General features: G+C 36.8%; 1 protein-coding gene across 1 annotated transcript in view; it reads left to right on the top strand.

Moving 5' to 3' along the window:
• The window catches only part of PAX5 (paired box 5), a 228,626-nt gene that overhangs the window by 159,499 nt on the left and 47,145 nt on the right, over window positions 1-21,982 (top strand). Inside the window, exon 8 of the mRNA XM_034410762.3 lies at window positions 16,939-17,040. Within this exon, the coding sequence (XP_034266653.1) occupies window positions 16,939-17,040 (102 nt within the window). The remainder of the gene's footprint in view (window positions 1-16,938; window positions 17,041-21,982) is intronic.

Here is a 21,982-nt window from a genome sequence, read left to right as displayed (position 1 = left end):
CCCATGAAATCCCACTGATTCTTGTTCTCCAGTTCAGCGAAGAGCCATGAATGTTAGCAAGCCAATGGTGGACCCACCTTATTGAGGTGCAGTCTGACCACATTTTAACTATTTGTCCATTGGATTATAATGTGGAAACTTATCAGTTGGGAACAGGCCTGTTGAGGTAGTTTATATCTACAGAATTCTCCTTGTCCACTGTAGTAGTTACCTCATAAACAAAAGTAGATTATCATCATTATGATCTATTTTTGACAAATCCATGCTAACATCCAGCAATTAAAGCATTGTCTTCAAGAAAATGGTTTTCTTGAAGACAAGAAAACCATTTTCTTTATTATCTGCTGTAACATGTTTCCAGGTATTATCTGCTCTAACATTTTTCTTGATATAATTATCAGGGTTGCATTTTTTTTCCTTTCCTGAAGACGAGGAACACTTATGTTCTTCCTTAGTCTTCTGGCACATTCCAGTTTTTAGAACTTCTCAAAACTAACTAACAGAAATTCTGTCAGCTTTTTGAGCCTGTTCCTTCTGTACTCTCTATTTCATTGCAGCTTGGGGACCTGAATGCATTCAAATGAGCTAGAAGATCTTTTCCCACATCCTTACTGCCTTATATGCTCCCCTGTTGTGTTCATTTCCTCTCTATTCTACTCAAGTCACTATTTCCTTTAGATGTAAAGCAGAGGCATTCATTTCTTTTAGTTGTTTGTTAAAACTTTTACCACCTAAAGCAAATAAACACACTTTTCCTTTCTCTTCCTGTTGTCATCATATCTGGGGAAAAAACCCCACATTCTTGATGGATTTTGCTTCTGTTAATAGTACAAATTCATTTCCTGTTTATGCTTTCCAGACCTACATTTCTGAGCTTAAGCTTTATAAATTTTCTTGGCATTTGTGTTCATTTCCAGTAAGTGTTTTTTCCTAAGCTTTAATCCATTTCTTAAGGTAGGATAACGTGGCACTGAAATTTCCCCCCATTTCCCCCCAAAACATATTTTGAGAGTGTATTATTACATTGCATGTATCTGTGAGTTGATGGGATTTAGTCAACAGTATGTTAGCATACCCTACCCTACCCTACCCTACCCTACCCTACCCTACCCTACCCTACCCTACTCTACTCTAGAAATCTTTTTGAGAAGCTGTGGTGGCATAGTGGTTAGAATGCAATATTGCAGGTAGACTCAGCCTTCTAGCCTTCCGAGGTTGGTAAAATGAGAATGCAGGTTGTTGGGGGCAATATGCTGACTCTGTAAACTGCTTAGAGAGGGCTGGAAAGCACTGTGAAGTGGTATATAAGTCTAAGTGCCATTGCTTTTGCTATCCTAAGGTAAAACTAGGATTTGGTTGGCTTTGTGCATACTGACCAAAATATACAGAAACTGACTTTGCTAACATCAGAGAGTGCTACAAGCATGCTAGTTTGACTAAGCCTGGTAATTAAGCCTATACTCAGTTTCTGTTACTAAAAAGTTATGTGAAAACCTTGAAGGACTAAAACCATGAGGGATAGTTGAAGCCAATATTTAATTCCATGTTGTTATATGGAAATTTTGACATGTAAAAGGATTAAATAATAATTAACAGATGAAAGCAATAAAAATATGATACTATGTGTATCTGTGAAAGTAAGAAAGAGGAAAGATACAATAAATCCAAAGGATTTGATCTTGATTTGATCTTGAGGAATGGGAGATACAAGCAGGGAAATGAAGGCTTAGGTTTAATTATGGTTTAAGGAGCTACAATGTATGTCTAAAAAGCAATCCCATTTAAATTATTTTAGTGCATATGAAAGTAGGGATTTATGACTTGGAGATGGTTGTATGTTGTGCTCCACTAAATGGTTATAATGAAAGAACCAGATACGAGTTTTGGAAAAAAATATGCAAAATTCTAAATGAATGTGATCCATGGAAGTGTAATGGGCAGAAGAACATAAGATAAAGGAAACCTGAATTTGGGACAGCATTGTAACTTGAGAAAACACCTCACACAAGACCCTCATTAATTCTTACAAAAATAAAGGGAGGGAAGGGGGAAGTGCATTCAGACCTACAGGATTCTTTTACTATAACCTTATAATAAAAGTGATATTAGCCTGCATGATTTTAGTTTCCTCGTCGGGACTACCATGACGAGCTGATAGGAGGAGAAGTTACTGGGCTAGTTAATAAGAATGAAAGTGGGAGTGACACAAGAGAATATCAAAAAGTTGATTAAGCCATTATATATCAGTTATAAAAATGGTCATAACATTGAGTCCAAACACATGGTTTCTCAACTTATGACTGCATCAACCTATGACCAAAATTCCATTGTGGTGTGAGTTGAAGACTACCTGAATAGAAATGAAAGTTAATACTAAAGTCTGAGGCACAATTTCCACTAAAATCAGTCTCACTTCCTTATATGGTACAGTGGAGACAAAATACAGAATGGATTAGATTGTAAAGAGATATTTTGCTTCTAAAGCTTTACTAGGATAGTGTTACCTCTCTGCTTTGTCTAGTTGTATGTGGTTTTATTGGCTCTAATTACATGCAAGAGCAAGGAGCTTTATCAAATCAGGTTCTTTCAGAAGCTGACAACTTTTGAATGGTTGTGAGTTGCATAAATATCCATCAGGGATTAATCTGTGACAATCAAAACCACTTTTATATCTGACCTATTCTAAATCTGAACTTGGGTCTTCAGGGAAAGGTGGGTAGTCCCTTAACCCAATTCACCATTGTAGTGTCTGATCATGGATCGTCTTTTTAATCTCATTGGGTAACCAATGAGGGGAAAAAAAAGAACAAATGCTCACATTTCCTATACTGGGGAAAGAAGTATTTTACAATGACAAGGAGTCAAACAGAAATTGTGGGGAAGCTGTGTAAGGAACTGAAGGATGGGTAAGGGGCCATGTGGCTCACCTGCACCCCCTCTCTTTTCTAATGTATCTTTTGCAGTAATTAATTACATCTCTTGTGGATTCCCTTCTTCCCTACTATTGCTGGCAATCACGTAGATAAAGTGAAAAAAATTGTTGGTGCCCTATGGTATTAAAAGTGAAGGGTTTTCACACTGTCAGGGTAATGAATGCTGCAAGGGTTTGAAGTACTTGAGCATGGGGAACTTTTTCTGTGTCATGTGTCTGGGAGTGACAACCCCCAGTGGTTAATTACTGCCATGGATGAGAGCTGAGCTGGTAGCAAAATGAGATAAGTTCATTATGAGCTAAATTTGAAGTTAATTGGATTCACATTTTCACCCATTAGTATACAAAGATAGACCCAGAAAGGCAATTCTTTGTGAGAAGAAACTTGTACATAAGCAAGCTATAGACTTTCTCCCTGCCCATTTGTCTTAACTTTTGTATTTTTACATGCTTTTATATATTTGTTTTAAGATTTTCTTATAAAAGCTTGTGATGCAGTCCTGCATAAAATTAGTCTGTTGAACAATGCTGGTGTATTGACATTAAGTCCTGATGAGATTAAAGGGATTATTCCAAGTAAGTGTACATAAGGTTTTGCAGACTAAATTCCACGGAAGTTAAAGCGATTTAAGCAAATTATAGTCCTCGTGAAATATTGTAATCATTTCAGAGAGCTTGATTTGGTGATTGGTTTGTCCAGTTTGAAACAGTAGTCACTTCAGGATATTTTAGAAGACATATATGAAACACGGTCTACATTAAGCACATTTCTAGAAGTGTATTCCAAGAAAACACTATCCACTATGTGAATAAAGTTTAGGGCTACTTTCTTATTGCTATCAATTTTTGAATCTATATTTCTGAGTACAGATGCTGTTCTTTTATTATGGACGTCATTATTTCATTATCATGTTTCATTATAAATGCATTTTTTAAAAAAGATTACAATAGTGATTCAGCAAACATTTCACTGTCTTATTTAGTCATTCATTTTAGCGGGAGACATTTAGAGAATTACATCACAGTGGTTTGTCTGTCTGTTATGTAGATAATGTTCTTGATTGTGTGGAATGTGAACAGGAAAAATCCCAAGAACCAAGAATGACTTATAAGAGTAACTCATAAGAGTGACATGTGAGTAGCTTCCTTTATTGTTTTCCACCTGTAGTCAGACTCTTGCCAGACTAAATCAATAATTTGCACAACTACTGATATATTCTGGGAATACCTAGGACAGAGTCATTTTAATGCTCTTTCTCCTGTCTAAACTTTCTAAACTCTGCTGCCTGTTTGGCCACTGGAAAGCAGCCCCTCCCTCCTAGGAATCCAGACTACATTCCACCACAAAAGAACTGTGAAAACACACCAGAGTGGATTTTCTGATAAATTTTATGATCTGAATCTAAAACTGCAGCCCTTTAAATATTGCAACACTAACTATACGTATGTTATTGGAACAGAGTCTCATTATGTCCAATGATAAGATTGTCCTAGTTTCTGATGCTTACTATCTCCAACTTGCAAGCATATCCAAGGAGTTGTGCACTAATTCAATAAATTAGTGCACCTACCCCTCTTTGATCCTTTACTTATTTGGCATCTCTTCTTTGGAGGTCCTTAGAATTATAGCCCAACTGAAGAATGACAAAGTATCAGAAATATAGTTTATTCCCCACGAATTCTTAAAATCAAATCCAAAAGCATTAACATTTTCAGGGAAGGCAATGTAGGGGAGGGGAGAGAAATCAGTTTGATGAAAGCAGGATTTCAGTCTCACAATATATGCTCATCCCTTGTTTACATGTGTTACAATGCCTCACACATGTGAAAACAGATGTCCTTGTGGTGTGATGCTGCTTTCACCATTCTGACAATTATTTTACGTAGGTTCTGATACAACTTAACCTGGGTTATAGATTTTACTTCCTCTTAGAAAAAACACACAACTTCTAACATGGCTTATTGATGTCTGTCAACAACACTACTCTCTAGTGTTCCAATTTCTAAGGTGCTGCCACAAAGAAGAGAGAGTCAGTCTATTCTCCATGAAGCGATGGATGGAAACTAATCAAGGAGAGAACCAACCTAGAAATAAGGAGAAATTTCCTGACAGTTAGAACAATTAATCAGTGGAGTAGCTTGCCTTCAGAAGTTGTCGGTGCTCTGTCACTGCAGGTTTTTAAGAAGAAATCAATCACTTGTCTGAAATGATATAAGGTCTCCTACTTGAGCAGCGACTGGACTAGAAGACCTCAAAGGTCCCTTCCAATTCTGTTATTCTGTTATTTAGTTTGGACCCTGTTATAGCTATGGAGCAGAGAATGTTTGATTTAGATCTAGAAAAGGTCAGCTCAATTTCTTTATAATGTTGCTTCAGAGAACTTTATGTTGTCTATGGATATTTTTATAATAGCTGCTCTGTTATAAATAGAACATTTGCATTAATGAGATTCATCATTCTATCCTCAAAACTAGGTAGAGGTAGAGGCTGAGTCAGTTGCATAGCTTCTGCTAAGCTGCCCTGATCTCTTCTTACTCTTTTATCAATATTCAATTTGAACATTAGCCTGCAATCCCATTGCCTTCAGACAAGGTGGGTGGCACATAAATCCAAATAAATAAATAAATAAATACATCTACAGAATAAATATTACTGGATTCAGCGGGACTTATTCCTGAGTAAATTTGTATTAGGAGCCTACTCCTTGTATGCAAGCTTCATCTTATGTTCTTTAACTCTTGTTTTTACACCCACATGCACATACAATCACACACCCACATGCACATGCTTTGCATGAAGGTGCTGTTTCTGTAACAGAATTATTGTTGTTTCAGTTATATAGAAAACCTGGACCATTGATTTCAACCTCCAGTAGACAGACAATTGAAAAATTAATTGCCATTATTTTAATTTATCCATAAATGAGTAGTTGTGCAAAAATGCCTTTGAAAGACAATGTAATTGCAAACTTTACCACTATTCCTTCCCCCCACCTAAGTTTTTCAGTGAGTTTGCATTATTCATATTCATATCTATGTGTCATTTATTTCTTGTACTAAGTTTTGGTCCCTCTATCTGTTCAAAGCCAGTTAACAAATAGCTGCTTGTTACAATATTTGTTGAATCCACGAGGATCATATCCTGGAGTAGAGCGGCAATATACATATATATATATATGAACACCACTGTAATCTGTGGATTCTTCTCTTGCAACCTCCCACATAATTTCTATTACAAGCATATCTTTGATCTTTATGTAGATTCTGTAGATTAGATACTGTATACAGACAATAAAAATGTTGGATAACTATTTTGTTTGCCAATTGCCCACCTTTTTAGAAGAAAGACAAGGGCAAACTGGATTCTTTAAACAGGGTGTCTGAAATAATGTCACTGAGGAGCAAGCTATTGTCTCTTGTTCAAAAAGCAGGATGTGTAGAAGAAGGGATTTCGGATACGGGAAAGCAGATTCTGACTGAATGTTAGAAAAATTTCCTGAAACCAAGAGCAGTTTGACAGTAGATCCAATTACCTAGAGATGTGGTGAGCTTCTCTTCACTGAAAGTTTCAAGTAGAAGCTAGACAGCCATCTGTCAGGGATGCTTTAATTTGCATTTCTGCATTGAGCAGAGGATTTGATTCAATGGCCTAAGGAGTCCCTTCTAACTCTATGATTTTATGGAGCAATAGACAACATTCTGGAGATCAAAAGAGGGCAATTGGTAGTCTTGTGGGTGCCAGTTTGCTTTCTGATAAATGAGGTTTTGTGACTGGCTATGTCACCACGGCAGCATTTCATGAATGTAAAAGCCACCTATCATGACAATCATTTTTATCAGAATGTCGGCAACTGCTCTCAAGATTCTGAGAACGTCCACCACTCCAAGGGGTTGTCTGTTCTTGCTGCATCCTGTGGTCTTTGCAACAACATATTGGACATGATTAATGACCACAGACAACAGGGTCAGATTTCTCTGACTGCAATCATACCTATATGACACCAAGCTTCTATTAGGATGGAAAAATGGGTATATCTACTAACATTTGTTCAGAAACCACTGGAAGAAATAGTGGCATAAACTGACAAAGCATCCTGGAATTCAAAGGTTTTTTTTTTCCTCCTTCTTAGCAGCATTTATGATTTATGCAGGAAATGTTTATCATAAGTTTCTATCCCAGTGCGTTTTTCAAAATGAACAACCAACACTCAAGTGTCTAGGAAAGAAGCTTTATTAAGCTTCACATTAGAATGAGAAAAGCAGTAAATAAGTACTGCAGCCACGTATTCAGTTATCCACTGAAGGTTGCAAACAATTGATTATTAGCAAAATGTAAAGTGCCAAATTTCAGCTAATTAATTATCTGGAGTGTTCGGTGCTAACTGTTGACAATATCCCTGCATCCAGCAGACAAGAGTGAGCTGTATATGTTCCTTCTGTCATTGACAGTGACATACAGTCAGCCCTGTTAGAGTTGACATAAGGTCATATTTTCCTCTCCAGTGAGACTGGGGCATCTACAAACTGTCGGCTGACGTTTTTAAACTATGATATTACAAACTCCACAGGCTCCTGTGATCTGTTTTACATTCCTTTGTTCCTGAGTTTCTTGAGCTGGTGAAGACCGAGTCAAAGAATTGCTCCTAATTTCTAAGCTTTGTATTTCTGACTTAAGTTTACAGGAAAACAAAAAACAAAAGACAACACTTTAACTGTTGATTCAGCTCCCAGCTTTTATCTAATTAAGAGCTGCTAATAGGTATCACTTTGGCAATCAATTTTTATCCCTCTTAGTCCCACTGAATCGTACCTTGCTAAGTGGATTTTGACTTTTGATTGGATCCTAAGTGATTTTAGAATAATGGTGGCTTGCTAGTTTTATGGCTGTAGAGTAAAAGTAATTTAGTACTATAACAGTGGGTGCTGCTGAAATTTCTACTTTTACATTGATGTAGTACACACACTTTTCTGAACATAAGATAGCATGTACAAGGTGTGGTGCAATATGAGATTTTTATTGCCAGGGAATCATATGTTCTGTGAGGTGCTGTATAAATAGTATTGAAACAATTAGCATAAGCAACATGATGGAGGTGATGATGATGATGATGACCTTTGGAAAGACTTAATGCAGTAATGGAATTAAAGCACTGGAAAAGGCCAGGATGGAGACAGGATACCCATAGGTTGGTTTATACTTTTGGATAGATAGTAATTGGATGCTATTTGGTGCTTGGAATTCAAAGGCAAAGAAGATACGTTCTCTGTTAGTCCCTAAACTGCCTGTGACTTTTCCCAAGATTACACAAACAAGCTTGAGAAAACGTATAGCTGCTATAAGGTACACTGCTTTGTACCTCTGCATGCTCCAATGCTTTTTTTCCCCTTTGAATCTGAGCGGGCTGCAAAGCTGTATTGGACACAGCCCATCAAAACTTCATGATTCCTGTCTATATGATTTACTATCAAAATACACTAGCGTAACATCAGAATATCATGGTTCAGTTGAAATCTTAAGGTGGTTTTTGTAAATTCATGGCATAAGAAAGATTACTTGCCCAAAGCTTTTACTTTGATTGCTTTTTAATATGTCAGCCATTTTTCATCAAAGAGAAAAAGGTTTGTAGAAAACAAATATTAAGTTCGGTTATTAATGGACTATCAGTGAGCTTTGGGGCTTTGAGTTTAACCACCATTCTGTATGATATCTCATTGGCAGATTATGGATAATTGCCTTTTATTAACTTTTATTTTTGTTTTCTATTTCCTACATCCAGTATATTTTTGCCAATAGAAAAGACATGCTAATAACACAAGCATATGAGGGTTTGAAAATAGCCAACCATTTATTATTGATCAGAATTTATAGTATTTGTAGTACCATGTGGACTGGGTCACATCAGAGACAATGGTTGTTGCCTGTCTTTCCATTTGCTTGTGTAATATGGCCTTAGAAAGGGCTCTTTGGTAGACTACAATATAAATAATTACAGGGAACTAAATATGAAACTCTTTCTTGTAGATTAGGGTCTTTCAAACCATATTCTGCAGATCCTTAGGGTTGTGCATAAAAACCTGACGGGGTTCTGTGAAAGGCTACGTGGGAAAAATATACTCAAGTCCAGCCAATTTTCCTTCAGTACAGCTTTGTCTCTTGATCAATGATTCCACAATTGTATTCTTTTATATAACACCTTTGTTGGTTTGAAAGAACGTTTGAAAACTTTTAGGTTCTTGGTGCCGCACACAATCTATAAAAGGTAATTTCTGACAAAGGATCCAGCGAAGTACATCCAGAGCTGATCTCACAATAGTTGCACCAAAACAGAGTTGTACAATATAAAATTTATATTGTATGATTTTAAAAGATTTTAAGCACTCTAGATCTCAGCCAGAATGGCTGTACAGCAATCTACACAATCCAGTCTAAAGAACTTTGGACTCATTGGTTTCAATGGGAGCAACAATCATGGGATTAAAACTACACTCCCATACATATATACATATATCAGAATGGGATTCTGTTGGGTTCAGTTTCATTTATTCTCACCATAAAATAGGGAGATGTAGAGTCAAGGGGAAGTGAGAATCTTTTAGTTACATTGTTACAAGAAATCCTTCCTTCCCCAAATTTCATTTTACTGTTTCATTTGTGTTCATTTTGGTGTGTGTACATTAAGAGTAGACTAAAGAGAGGTAATGGCAAAAACTTTAGTAACCCCCACCATAAAGTGCATAGGATGAAACTTTAAATAGGACTTACAATGAATGTAAGATTTTTTATCCATTGCTATAAAAATTTCTAATGAGTTTCAGACGAAGAAAACGGAAGAATTAGATTATGACAGTAAACTTACACTTATTTCTTTTTTAAACAAAAGTATTACTGTGAAACAGCTATTTATTCACTGTTTCACTTGGGCCATTTCTCTAGCTGTGCTTTTCATCAAATAGAATACTAATACTTTGTTTAATACTTGAATAACAACATAAGACTTTTGCACTTGGTGACATATATTAATATGCCTGACAATAATTTCTAACTCTGTCAAGAAATCAAAATAATACTGGTGATTCTTAAAGGAAAGAAAACCCATACATTCTGTCTTCAATTTGGTATGTGTTACCCTCTCAGAAGAGCAATTGTCTGTTGATGTTTTCCAGATATAATTAAAGGGAAAGTATGGAGTTTGGGATTTCTAATTAAGTTAATTAAGTGGAAGATTTGATTTTGCTGAAAAGGCTGCCACAGGTGGAATGCAGCCAGCCTGTAGCAGAAACTAGGATCATCAACCCCTGTGAGAATAGATGAATGATTAGATCAGAAATGCACTTGGACCTCCCATCCAGCTCTGGTTTAGGGGCAACCAGAAATAGATATTGATTTAACAGAAGTTAGCCTGCTTAACAGGTTGCAGATTGTACTTGATAAGACTTCTTGGTCTGGACCAAATCTCTAATCACTTAATCACTCTTCACTATGCTTGGAATCTGAGCTAGCTTCTATTTTGACCTGTATAGGGCTTAGATCCTGGTCCAAACTTATCTTTAGTCCAGGTTCTCTTTTCTCCTCGACACTAACTCCTGGATCAACTAGCTTGAAAGAAAGGAATTTAATTAGATTTTAGACATTAAGTCTATCAGTCTCAGTATGGTCATTGGTAGTAGAAGTTAATTTATAAATGCATGCATATATGTGTCTGCCTGCCCCATCTCTCTCTCTCTCTCTCTCTCTCTCTCTCTCTCTCTCTCTCTCTCTCTCTCTCTCTCTCTCTCTCCCTATCTCCCTACCTGCCTACCTACCTACCTACCTACCTACCTATCCTGGATTCAGATTTGATTTAGGACCACACAATTCCCTGCTGGTGACAGCGTAGCTTCATCTATTTAGAATTTTTTGTAATTTTAAAAATCTTTTAAAACTCGCTTTATTCCCCTTTTGGGACATGTTGTTTATTTTATTATTTTGATTTATGACAGTAACAAACTGTTTAATGTCTGCCATTTTGCCATATGAACACATTTTATTAATCAGCATTTATTTTAAGGAAATGTATTTTTTCAATAACTAAATGAAGCCACCAGTTTCTTTGTAAAAGGATGCCCATCTGCCCAGTGCACATGAAACAATGATTGAATTAATAATAACGCCATAGTCAGAGCTCCAAACAGAGGAAGAAGGCAGATGACAAAATCAGTGATCCTTCTGTGCATGTGTTGTGCAGGGATGGCTAAATAGACACTGGCCTAGGGTGGTCATACCTTAAGGGACACCAACAGTATCCTTCTTCCAATCTATTCTAAAAATGCAGGTCTTTGCATCTGCAGGAGGTAGTGCTATCTGTCGATGTGGCCTAGGGACGCCATATACCATAACCATCAACTGGCCCTGGTGTTGTGACTTGGCATGTGTGTTGAAAGAGGCATAGTTTGTGATGCAATTGTGCAACCCTCCTTGCAAGAGTTTGACAAAAACGTCAGACTCTTCAGAGACTTCTGGACCTAATCAATACTAAATTGTAAAGTCTCCTTTAAGCTACATTTCAGTTCTCATCATGGATGGATGTGCCCACACAGCTTTCTTGGCAACAGTGCAAAAAACGTTGTCACTGTTCTCCCACAGTTTTTTTAAAATTCCCAGGTCTAACCTGTGGCCCTGGGATTTCCTGATATTCTGTCATACAAGTACAAACCAGGCCAGAATCACTTTTGCTTCCAAAGCAAAATATAGTCAGCCAAGATCTATCACCTACACAGCATTAATTGGCTCCTATTTCAAGCTGCCAGGTGACCTAAATTAGACACTCTCCTTTTTCAAAGTGGAGGTATTTAGTATTTTGCATGCTCTAGTCTTCTATATGTATATCCATACCTGTCAAAAAATTAAAATTAACCCACATTTCCACCATTGAAGCTGTCTGAAAAAAAAGTCTTGCGACATTTACAGAAATCATTCTGATTCTTTGACAATCATCTGAGCAGTGCTAAAATCATTTCATAACTCGTAAAGTCTTCCCATTCAAATATGGTCCCATCTAGTATGATAAAGAGATGGACATACCACTACTGAGCATCTGGATATTCATCTGTTAATTAGAATATAAAAGGCAATTAATTTGTTGTGTTGCATGACAGTCTATATTTGTACACATGACAAGCTATGCCTGTTGCAATTTCCTTTTGTACATAGCCATTAAATGTATAACATCCCTTTCTCTTTACATATTGTCTACTTTCAAATACACGTGGTGCCACATTGTTTCAGATTTCATAAAACAAAAATCTTGGATTGTTTTGCAGTTAGTGCACAATTTCCAAATTATTTCAAAATATGATTTTTCACTTTTCCCAATAGCCAGTACTGGGGGAGGAGAAGAGAATACATCAGTTATAATTATCCTTTGACTAATATTTAATAGCATGTTTTTGTTTTACAAAAAAGGAAAAACCCTATGGGATGAGTTTCACCTACTTAGACCTTCAAAACAAGACATTCAGTCAAGCCATCAGCAATATGGCAGGTACTTACTAACACCACATGCCAGGAAAGAAGGTCATTGTTGATTGGCTGGCTGATTTAAAGCCTCCTCTTGCTGATTGCCTCTGAAACTATAGGTATGCCTGTATGGAATAATTTATTGTCATTATTGTTATAATACACTGGAAGTCCTCGTGTTAGTGAATGCAGTGGCATAAACATTGCAAAGCAAATATCAGTTTATCGGTTCATTAGAACTCTATTTCACATAAAACCTTTTTGCTTCCACAGCTTTTTTTCTCCCTGATAATGTCCAGGTCTTGCTATACCTTGTAATGATAGTTTAGAAAAGGTATTTAGCCCTTTCCATTCAGGTCTTTAATGATTGACTTTTTTCTTCAATCAGACTGTATATAGCTCACAATAATTCCCTAAGCTTTTTTATTTTTAGAAAGCCAAGAAATTGTCTATCAAGGGTCAATTTTGTTTAATAAAAATGTATTCTGCAACTCTATCGCATAATTATGGACACAGAAAGGATGCATATCTTTATCTCAACCCTTCTTCTTCCTAGCGTTTGCCAGAAGGTTACCGGCTATCAGGGTCCAGACATATGGCTTTCCCAAACATTGGGCCTAAAATGGGAGGTTTATTTGAATTTCAACTCTATCCACAGTAATCCCATTGTACAGCTATAGCATCAGAAATTAAGAACAGAGATCTTCCCAACTTAGTAATCTTTTATGATCCAAATATTTGTGTATATTATATATTTATGTGTGCAATACTCTGCCTGCAGGAAGTGAGAGAATTCAAGAGGGTCTTGAACCAAATTTGTAACTTGGGCTTCACATTAGTTCTGTTTCATATGAGTTGATGGTTGTTTTATCCTTAACTGTCTCATAATGTTCAAATTCTTCACTGGAACTTCATTTAAATCTTTAATGAGAACTCAACTGAAATTTTGAATCCCTTTTTGTTAGGTTTTAAAGTATGTTGCATCCAGAGGAAATTACAGTAGTTGGTATGTTACTGTGGCAATCTATATGTTCTTAGTAATATTTTGTGACAAGGAGGATGAGCTGGATTTAAAGATATTCCCCTTACAAAAAGAAGAATAGACAAACAAGCAAACAAATAACGCAAACCAAGATATTGTGGGAGGCCCAAATTCCATGCATTGTCAATTTAGGTTTGCCAACTACATTTGAAACTAAAAATTCCCTTTCCCTAAAAAATATGTTTATATACCATTTTTTTCCTCTGAAGTGTGTGTGTATGTATGTATGTAAATGAATACACATGCACGCACAAAACATGAAAAATAATAAATAATTTAATTGGTAACTTTGGATTAGAAAGTTATAAAATAAGGTATCTCATTTAAAAAGTATACATACAAATCACTCTTTCTCATACTCATTCACATGCAAGACAAGCAGTGGTGTATTAACCATTAAGCAGACTAAGCATGTGTTTAGGGCACCAGGCCCAAAGGGGGCACCACAAAGTTTAGAAAGGGAAAAAAAAAACACCAATGAAGATTTGTAAAAAAAAAAAAAAAGATGTACAAAGGAGGGGGGCACCAATTATTTGTCAGTGCTTAGGGCACCAGTGAGCCTTAATCCGCCACTGAAGACAAGCCCTTCTCTCATTCTCTTCCCTCCTTCCAGATTGAAACACAAAAAAGAAGAAAATGTTAGAATTTGAGTAAGAATAGAAGAAGGTCTGGGAACAACAGAGAAGAAAAGAAAGAAGAACGAAAGGTGGTTTCAGAGGAAAGAAAGGGAAACTGCAGGGAATAAAAAAATGTTCTTTATTAGATTAATGGAATCTTGAAACCTATCAAGATTTCCTATAAAGATATTCCTTGATTTAGGACTTTAATGGACCCTGCCCATCAGAGTCATAAGTCGTGATCATCATAAAATGGGCCAGTCATGTGACCAACATAATTTTACAACATTTTTTGCAACAATAATACAGTGGCTGCCATGGTCATTAAGTGTACCAGTGGTTCATTATAAGCTCAGTTTTGCCAAAAAACAAACGAACTCTGGAAACACCAGGTTTTGGCCAAATTGTCATAAAACACATTACCGTGGAACTGCAAGTTCCAGTTGCCAAACACTTGAAATTTGGTCACATGACCATGGGGGGGGGCAACCATTAGAACTTCGAATCTGGGTCATAAGTAACCCCAGGTAGGTTCATTGTAACTCTGAATGGTCGCTGAGTGACCAATCTTAAATTGAGGACTACCATTATTTTTTTAAAAAAACAAATGAAGGTAGAGTTGAGGTTTTTTTCTTGCACTTTCTACTTTCCCAGGACTGAGTTGCTTTTTCTCCTCTCTTAACAGTTCATTGCTCTTTCCACCCCTTCCCAAGCCCACATCTACATTCCTCCACAGGTGGGAAGATAGAATAGGGTGACACTGAAGCACAGAATTCAGGCAATCACAAACAGATAGAGGAAAACCACAACAGGGGGTTATTTTGATATGATTCTGTAAATTGGGTGTAAATTGATCAGGTAGGCAGTATCTTTTTCTCCAGTCTATGTATGCTGTGTTAAAAATGAATATTTATTCTGATCAAACTTTTTTGATTAGAGAAAAGACACTATCTACATTTATTGGTGACTAGAAACCACTTATGAACTTTTGGCATGAAAATGAAAAAAAAAAGAAGAAAGAAATTGTGATTCATGGCTTTGATGATTTAGACAGGATAGATAATACAAAGAAGAACATTATAATATCATATTTTAGAGAAAGTTTGAAATATAATAGTACTTATAACTGATGTGAAGAATATGAAGCATTTATGAAGCATTTCCTATGTCCTTTATCTTTCTTTTGTATCTTTTTTCTTGTTTTGCATTTTTTCTTTCTCTTTGCTTGCTTTCTTTTTATTTTTTCTTCCTTGCTTTAGCTTTTAATCTTCTTTTTTCAAAGTTCCAAAAAAAATATTTTTTTAAAAAAACCAAAAATGAATGTTTATCTATTTGCTATGTCAGAGCCATTGTGGTGCAGTAGTTAAGGAGAGGGGTTAGCAACAAGGAGAAACAGATTTTAGTCTTTTCAAAGACATGGAAGACAGCTGGGTGACTTGGGCCAATCACTCTCTATCAGCCCTAGACCAGTAAGTAAAACAACATCTATCTACTAATACTCACTGGACTAGTGTGGTGGATAATGGTACATCACCTTCAATAAAGTGCCCTTCATCCTACAGTGGATTGATTTCAGCAGATAATAATAATGTATTCATGCATTCCCCAGATCCCAATAACTAGGTAGTTTACATTAATCAAAAAATAGTATCCAGTAAAGCATATATCACTCATCAAGCCCAAATCATCAAATTACTGGAGCACAAACAATAAATATGATCAGATATTTTATAACTGTCATAGACACAGGTGTACATTTCTTTTCTGTATTAATGTATTAATATTATTGGATAACTCTTTCTGGTTTTGAAATCCTGTTTTTCACCATTCAGGGAAATCACACTGAAATTCTCGCAATGTTAGTAGCTCATCCTATTGAGAATGTCTTGTATTAATCACTTATTCAAACAGGGATCCTAGAGAAACTATCAAGAAAAATCTTACTTTGGTGTAAGCACCTGGAATGTAAAATATCTACCTGAAATTATAAAACAGACTTTGCCTCCCTGTCCTGACCCAAAATTAGTTTTGTTGTTATTATCTGATGGTTCATGTAAGGATCTGATTCACAATGAGCTTGTCACATTTTTGTTACTGACAGTTTGAGTGGAAATAGGCAAAAGGTGTAGTATTCTCACCAAGTCATGTTGAACATATTAAAGAGAGAGGCAAATAGTCCTGTCAGAAAAGTAAATGCATCAGCTCAGACCAGATTTCTGCAACCTGGTGCCCTCCAGATATTCTGGCATTGCCCAAATTGAGAATATCTATCTGTATGTAGGGAAGCTGAATTAATACATCAGAATATATGCTACCCAACAATATTAAACAGAGCAGTGATAATGTTTCTTAAACAGTGTACATCTATCATCTGTTCATTAGTCTTGTTGAAGCCATTGGGGTAATCATCCTGTTACTTACCGGCCATATTCAATTCATCCGTCACTACTTCTATTGTTTAACCACACTGCACTTGGACTGAAAAGAGCAGATCGTGGCTTGATTTATTTTTTAAATCACTCGCTTCCCTTTTTGTGTTACTGAATTATATATTTAAAAAGAAGGGGAGGGGGAAACAAGTTGGGTTCAAAATTGTGTTGCTTCTAATTTGTTTGTAACACTGTGTGCAGTTGCTGCTAGTCTCTTACTTGTGGTGCTTATAAATAAAGGAAAATCTTTCTTATGCGCGACAAAGCTAAGCTTTGGTGGAGGGGAGGGGGCATCCCACTTTGGTATTTGCAGTTGAGTTTTGACAAATGCACGGCCTGCGTTTTGGGTGTTAAGGGAAATGTAAAAATATGTCTAGATCTTGTGAATGCTCACGTGGCGATTTGTTGGTTTGATTTTTCAGGTCGTGATTTGGCAAGCACAACCCTCCCTGGATACCCTCCACACGTCCCCCCTGCTGGACAGGGCAGCTACTCTGCTCCAACGCTGACAGGGATGGTGCCTGGTGAGTTTTCATTAAAGAAAGAGAAGATGGGGGGGGGCATGGGAAGTACGAATGAAAGCAATGACTTTCAGCCAAATATGACAAAGCCCAATATTTCCTTTGTGCTCCTTTTACCTGCCAGCTGCATCTAGATTTACAAACCTGAAGGCAAGGAGAGATGCTAAACACACAAATTAAGTAACTGCCTTTCTCTGACTCTGTAATTGTATTATGACAATGATGTATATAACTCCTGGAAATTTAGACCTTGACATCAAGCTGATGGGAGGGAGACTGATTTAAAAGAACTGGTAGAATGGGTACTAAGGGAAGTTATTCAGTCAAAATATATCCGGAAGGAAGCTTCCTGTTGAATACATATGACAAGAGATATGTAAAATTAATTTTGGAATTACTTTGCTCGTTGCATTTTTAGCATGTGAATCATTTAAATTAACTTGATTATAAACATGTCTCACAATTGTACCTGTGGGTTCTCATACTTGGAAGTGATATGCTTAACCTATACAGGTAGTCCTCAATTTGTAACCATTACACTTTGTTTAATGACCACTCAAAATTACAATGCCACTTGTGTTAATCAGACCCTAATATTGAAAGGAGAAAATTGAGCTGATCTTACTGACTATGCAAATATATCTGAATTTCTCTTACTATTTAGCCAATTAAGCTTTAATCTGTATAAGCAAAAATGATTTTGACTGGTCAGTCAGTGCTCTCTCACCAATTCTTTATTCAGAAAATACATAATAGATCCACCCAGTGGTGAAATCTAAAATTTGTTACTACTGGTTCTGTAGGCATGGCTTGGTGTGTGTGGGGGGTAATGTGACTGGGTGGGTGTGGCCAATTTTTTTTTTTACTTTTAAAACCATTTTTTTACATGTAAAACCAAATAAAAAAATGCTTTCAAAAGGCTCTGACGATCCCAGCTGAGTTGCCTGATCGGCAGAGGGTTTTTAAAAAACCCTCTGATGATCAGGCAACTCAGCTGGGATCGTCAGAGCTTGGATCGTCAGAGCCATTTAAAAGAAAAAAACTTTTTTTTCTTTTAAATGGCTCTGATGATTCAAACTGAGTTGCCTGATCGGCAGGCAACTCAGCTGAGATCGTCAGAGCTTGGCTCCTCAGAGGCATTTAAAAGAAAAAAAGCCTCTGATGATCGCGCGGCTCAGCTGGGCATGGGGGGTGGGGGCAGGGATTTTTGCTACCGGTTCTCCAAACTGCCCACCGCCATCACTACCTACTTGCCTGAGCCGGTCCGAACCGGGAGCATTTCACCCCTGGATCCACCTCTTGCAAAATCATTTTTTTCCTAAGACAGTTAAATGGAATCAATAATTTTTTTACATTTCCAGTTTATCATGTAAACTGAAAATTGAAAATTACCAGCTTCCCATATATTTGGAACAAACAATAAAGAATTCTGTAGTGGTTTCCTGAAATATTTCCTCACTCCCATAAAGAGAACAAGCTGCATCATCTTACACTCATTATACAGTAGGTGCAATAGTAGAGATACAACTAAATTACTGAACATATTCAATTTTATACTTGAAGTAGCCATGTAGATAAACAATAATATATATATATATATAAAGAAGCAGCCATGTAGATTAATTTGCATACTTCCCTCTTTCTTTAATGATAATATCCTGATCTTAAAAAATGAACATTGTTTATAATTTTTCTCAATCCCCTTTCTTCCTTCAAACTAGGCTAACTAGCATCCAAAATAACTTACTGATCCTCTCTTGTCACTTATCATTTGGAGGGCCCATTTCAGAAATCTCTTATGAATGCATTGCAGTCTTTTATCATTTGGCTGTGCAACAGACGACAGATCAGCTTTATTACACACACATCAGTGTGATATGACTGAATTATTCTGCGCTGACATTTATACAGGGAGAATTCATTTTACCAATTCTCAGACACTCACTTCTAGACATATTGATTTCTTGTAATAATTTTCAAAACATGCAAAAAAGTGGCTGCAATAAATCTTTTAATAATTAGCCATAAGGGAGGGCTATAATTAATGAACATAGTAGAGAAAAAAATATAAAATAAAGGAAGTGTAAAGGAGAAGCTCCTTATCCTTTTCCTCCTTGTCTTCTGCCAATAGTATATACTCTACTGTAGAATCTTGTTCTGAAACGTGCTAGTAAAAGGAAAGATATAGAAATGAACACTGTAAGCTTTTCAGTGTGTATAATATCTGTCAAATATTATGTAGGATTTGTTCCATAAAGATCAGATCTGGAGGCAGGTATCTTGGAATAAGATATATTATGAGCAGAAAATCAGAACCAAGATCAATTTGGGTAATATTTGTCATAATCCTCCTTAGTGTTGAAAATGAGAATTGCATTGAATTTATTGGCATTCCTAAATCATTGTGAAGCCAGGACAATTGAAGAATGTGCGGTGTGTAGTCACCAGTATGAAATGCATACTCATCACAACAATGATGAAGGATTACTCCTGTAGGATAACTCATGCTGCGTCCCCAGACCATGCTGGTTTTTTAAAAAAAATATTGTCCTCTAATATAGGATTATTCAACCTTAGAAACTTTAAGACAGGTGGACTTCAATTCCCAGAATCTCCCAGCCAGCCATGCTGGCTGAGGGATTCAAGGAATTGAAGTCCATCTGTCTTAAAGATGCCATAGTTGAGAAATTCTTCTGTAGTATATACCATTGTCTTAGATCAATGGTCACCAACCAGTGGTCTGTGAGAACATTTTGGTGGTCCGCAGAAAAATTATTTGCATTTTTATATTGCACTAAATACTATTTATCTTTTTAAAAATTCATATTAGTGGTCTGTGGAATTTAAAATTATGAATGTAGTGGTTCCTGAGGTCTGAAAGTTTGGTGACCCCTGCCTTAGATACAGTCCTCTCCATTCAGGAGCATTATGATTAAACCTGCTCTTTGAGAAATAATATAAAATTTGTAACATGGCCCAGTATATCAATCAGTACAGCAGATTTTTTAAAAAATGGTCAAACAGCCCTAAATGCTTGATTTCTTTTCAGGACAAATTTCATGTGTGTGTGTGGGTGTGTGTACTAAACTTGTAGAAATACAACATAAGTCACACTGAGAAGTCTCACTGAATTTTCTAAAGGAAAAGTAAGATTCAAATACAATAAAGTTTCCTGGACTCAGAAAATCAAGTATGATTGTTGAAAATATAATTATATATATGGACTGCAAACAAGATGACGTACCTATTTTTATCTTAAGTTCTGTGAGTTTTCTAGAAGCATCTAATGGCTTTTCAGTCTGATTCTTTTCTTCCTATTAGCAACTTTCCATGGTGTCTTATTAATTGAGTTGCCTAACTCATGTCATGCTTCCCATACTTTATTCCCCCATTCTGTATTTTCATGGGTACCATCACTGTTTATTTAATGAGTAACAACATGATTATTTTCTTAGTTGATTCCCAACACCTTGCTGACCATAGGAAGCATCTACAACAAAATGCGGTTGTATGTACAATTGTGGAAGGTGATGTTAAGGTTGAGTTACACTTATTCACATGATATGAGCTTTTAGATAGCTACCGCCAGTGGTGGGATTCAAATAATTTAACAACCAGTTCTCTGCCCTAATGACTGGCTGGGTGAGCGTGGCCATGGTGGGTGTGGCCAGGGGGTGTGACAGGCAGCATTCAGCCTCCTGCACCCCCTTGAGCAAAAACAGGCTGCAGGGGGGTTGTGCCCCCTCCTGTGCCCCATTTTGGGCCTAGTAGGTCTCCCTGCAACCCCCTCGGAGCAAAAACAGGCCACGGGGGCCCCGCACCACACACCCCGTGCCTCGTTTTGGGCCTAGTTGGCTGCCCTGCACTTACCTGGGAGCCAAAATGGGGCACATGGGGACTTCTGGAAGGGGCGGGGAAGGGAGGGCCAGGGCCAGCCAGGAATTTAACAACTGGCTTGGCTGAAGTGGTGAGAACCGGTTGAATCCCACCACTGGCTACAGCCAATTCCAATTTCATAGAATGTTCATAAAATAATCAGATTGTATGTTTTTGGAGTGATTTGGAGGAAGATTGAGTGGTGTGTGTGGGGGGGGGGCGGGGAAATATGTTTGCATAGCAAAGAACTATTTCTATTACTTTGGCCTAACATACATGGCACCTTCATGCACAGTTTATTAAAGAAATTGCAGTAATGTACATTCCATATGTTTACTTCTGATTGGAAACTGGGTTTTTCCTATGTTCCAGGAAGAAAAATCTTATATAGTCAAAAAATGATTATGTGGTAAAAAATTTTAAAATTTTTGTTTACTTCTGTTCCGTCTTGCAATGAAGTTGTGTATTGATCTGTATGGTGATAATAAGGGTTAATTTGTGGATGACCCTTCCTTGAAGCTAGGGGGATAGATTTAGTTAATCTTCATATCTTTTTCACTCTTAGTATTCTATTCTCTCTGATGTCTATTTTGACAGTGAAACTGTCAAGCCATTTCATGGGTGGATATGTAAAAGCATGAGTTCTATTACAGGTTAACAAGGTTTGAGGATACATTTTTTTTATGGAATCACTGAATATGTCCCACAGAAATGTTCCACATTTTGTATGCTTTTTGTATTTTACTGTGAACACAGAAGGCAAGAATGGTCAAAGAGATTAATTCAATGAACCATAAAGAACAAAGCAATAGATTTGCTTCTGTGCATCAGTTATGCTAGTAGTTCAATCAAAGTACACAGATGGAATAAGTTGTCTTTAAAATATAGGCTGTGTAGAAGAAGTGATAACAAGGATAGAAATGCTACAGATGGTAATATTAGCGACATTATTTGTTTACAGGTTGGTGTAGTGGTTAAAGCACCATGCTAAAAACCCAAACACTCTGAGTTCTAGTCCTGCTTCGGGCACAAAGCCAGCTGGGTAACCTTGGGCCAGTCACTCTCTCTC

This window comes from Pantherophis guttatus, chromosome 2, assembly GCF_059756535.1.
Source record: "Pantherophis guttatus breed Tessera chromosome 2, ASM5975653v1, whole genome shotgun sequence".
Lineage (NCBI taxonomy): Eukaryota > Metazoa > Chordata > Lepidosauria > Squamata > Colubridae > Pantherophis > Pantherophis guttatus.
The sequence above is the reverse complement of the archived record's forward strand: the minus strand, read 5'-3'. Positions and strand labels throughout refer to the sequence as shown.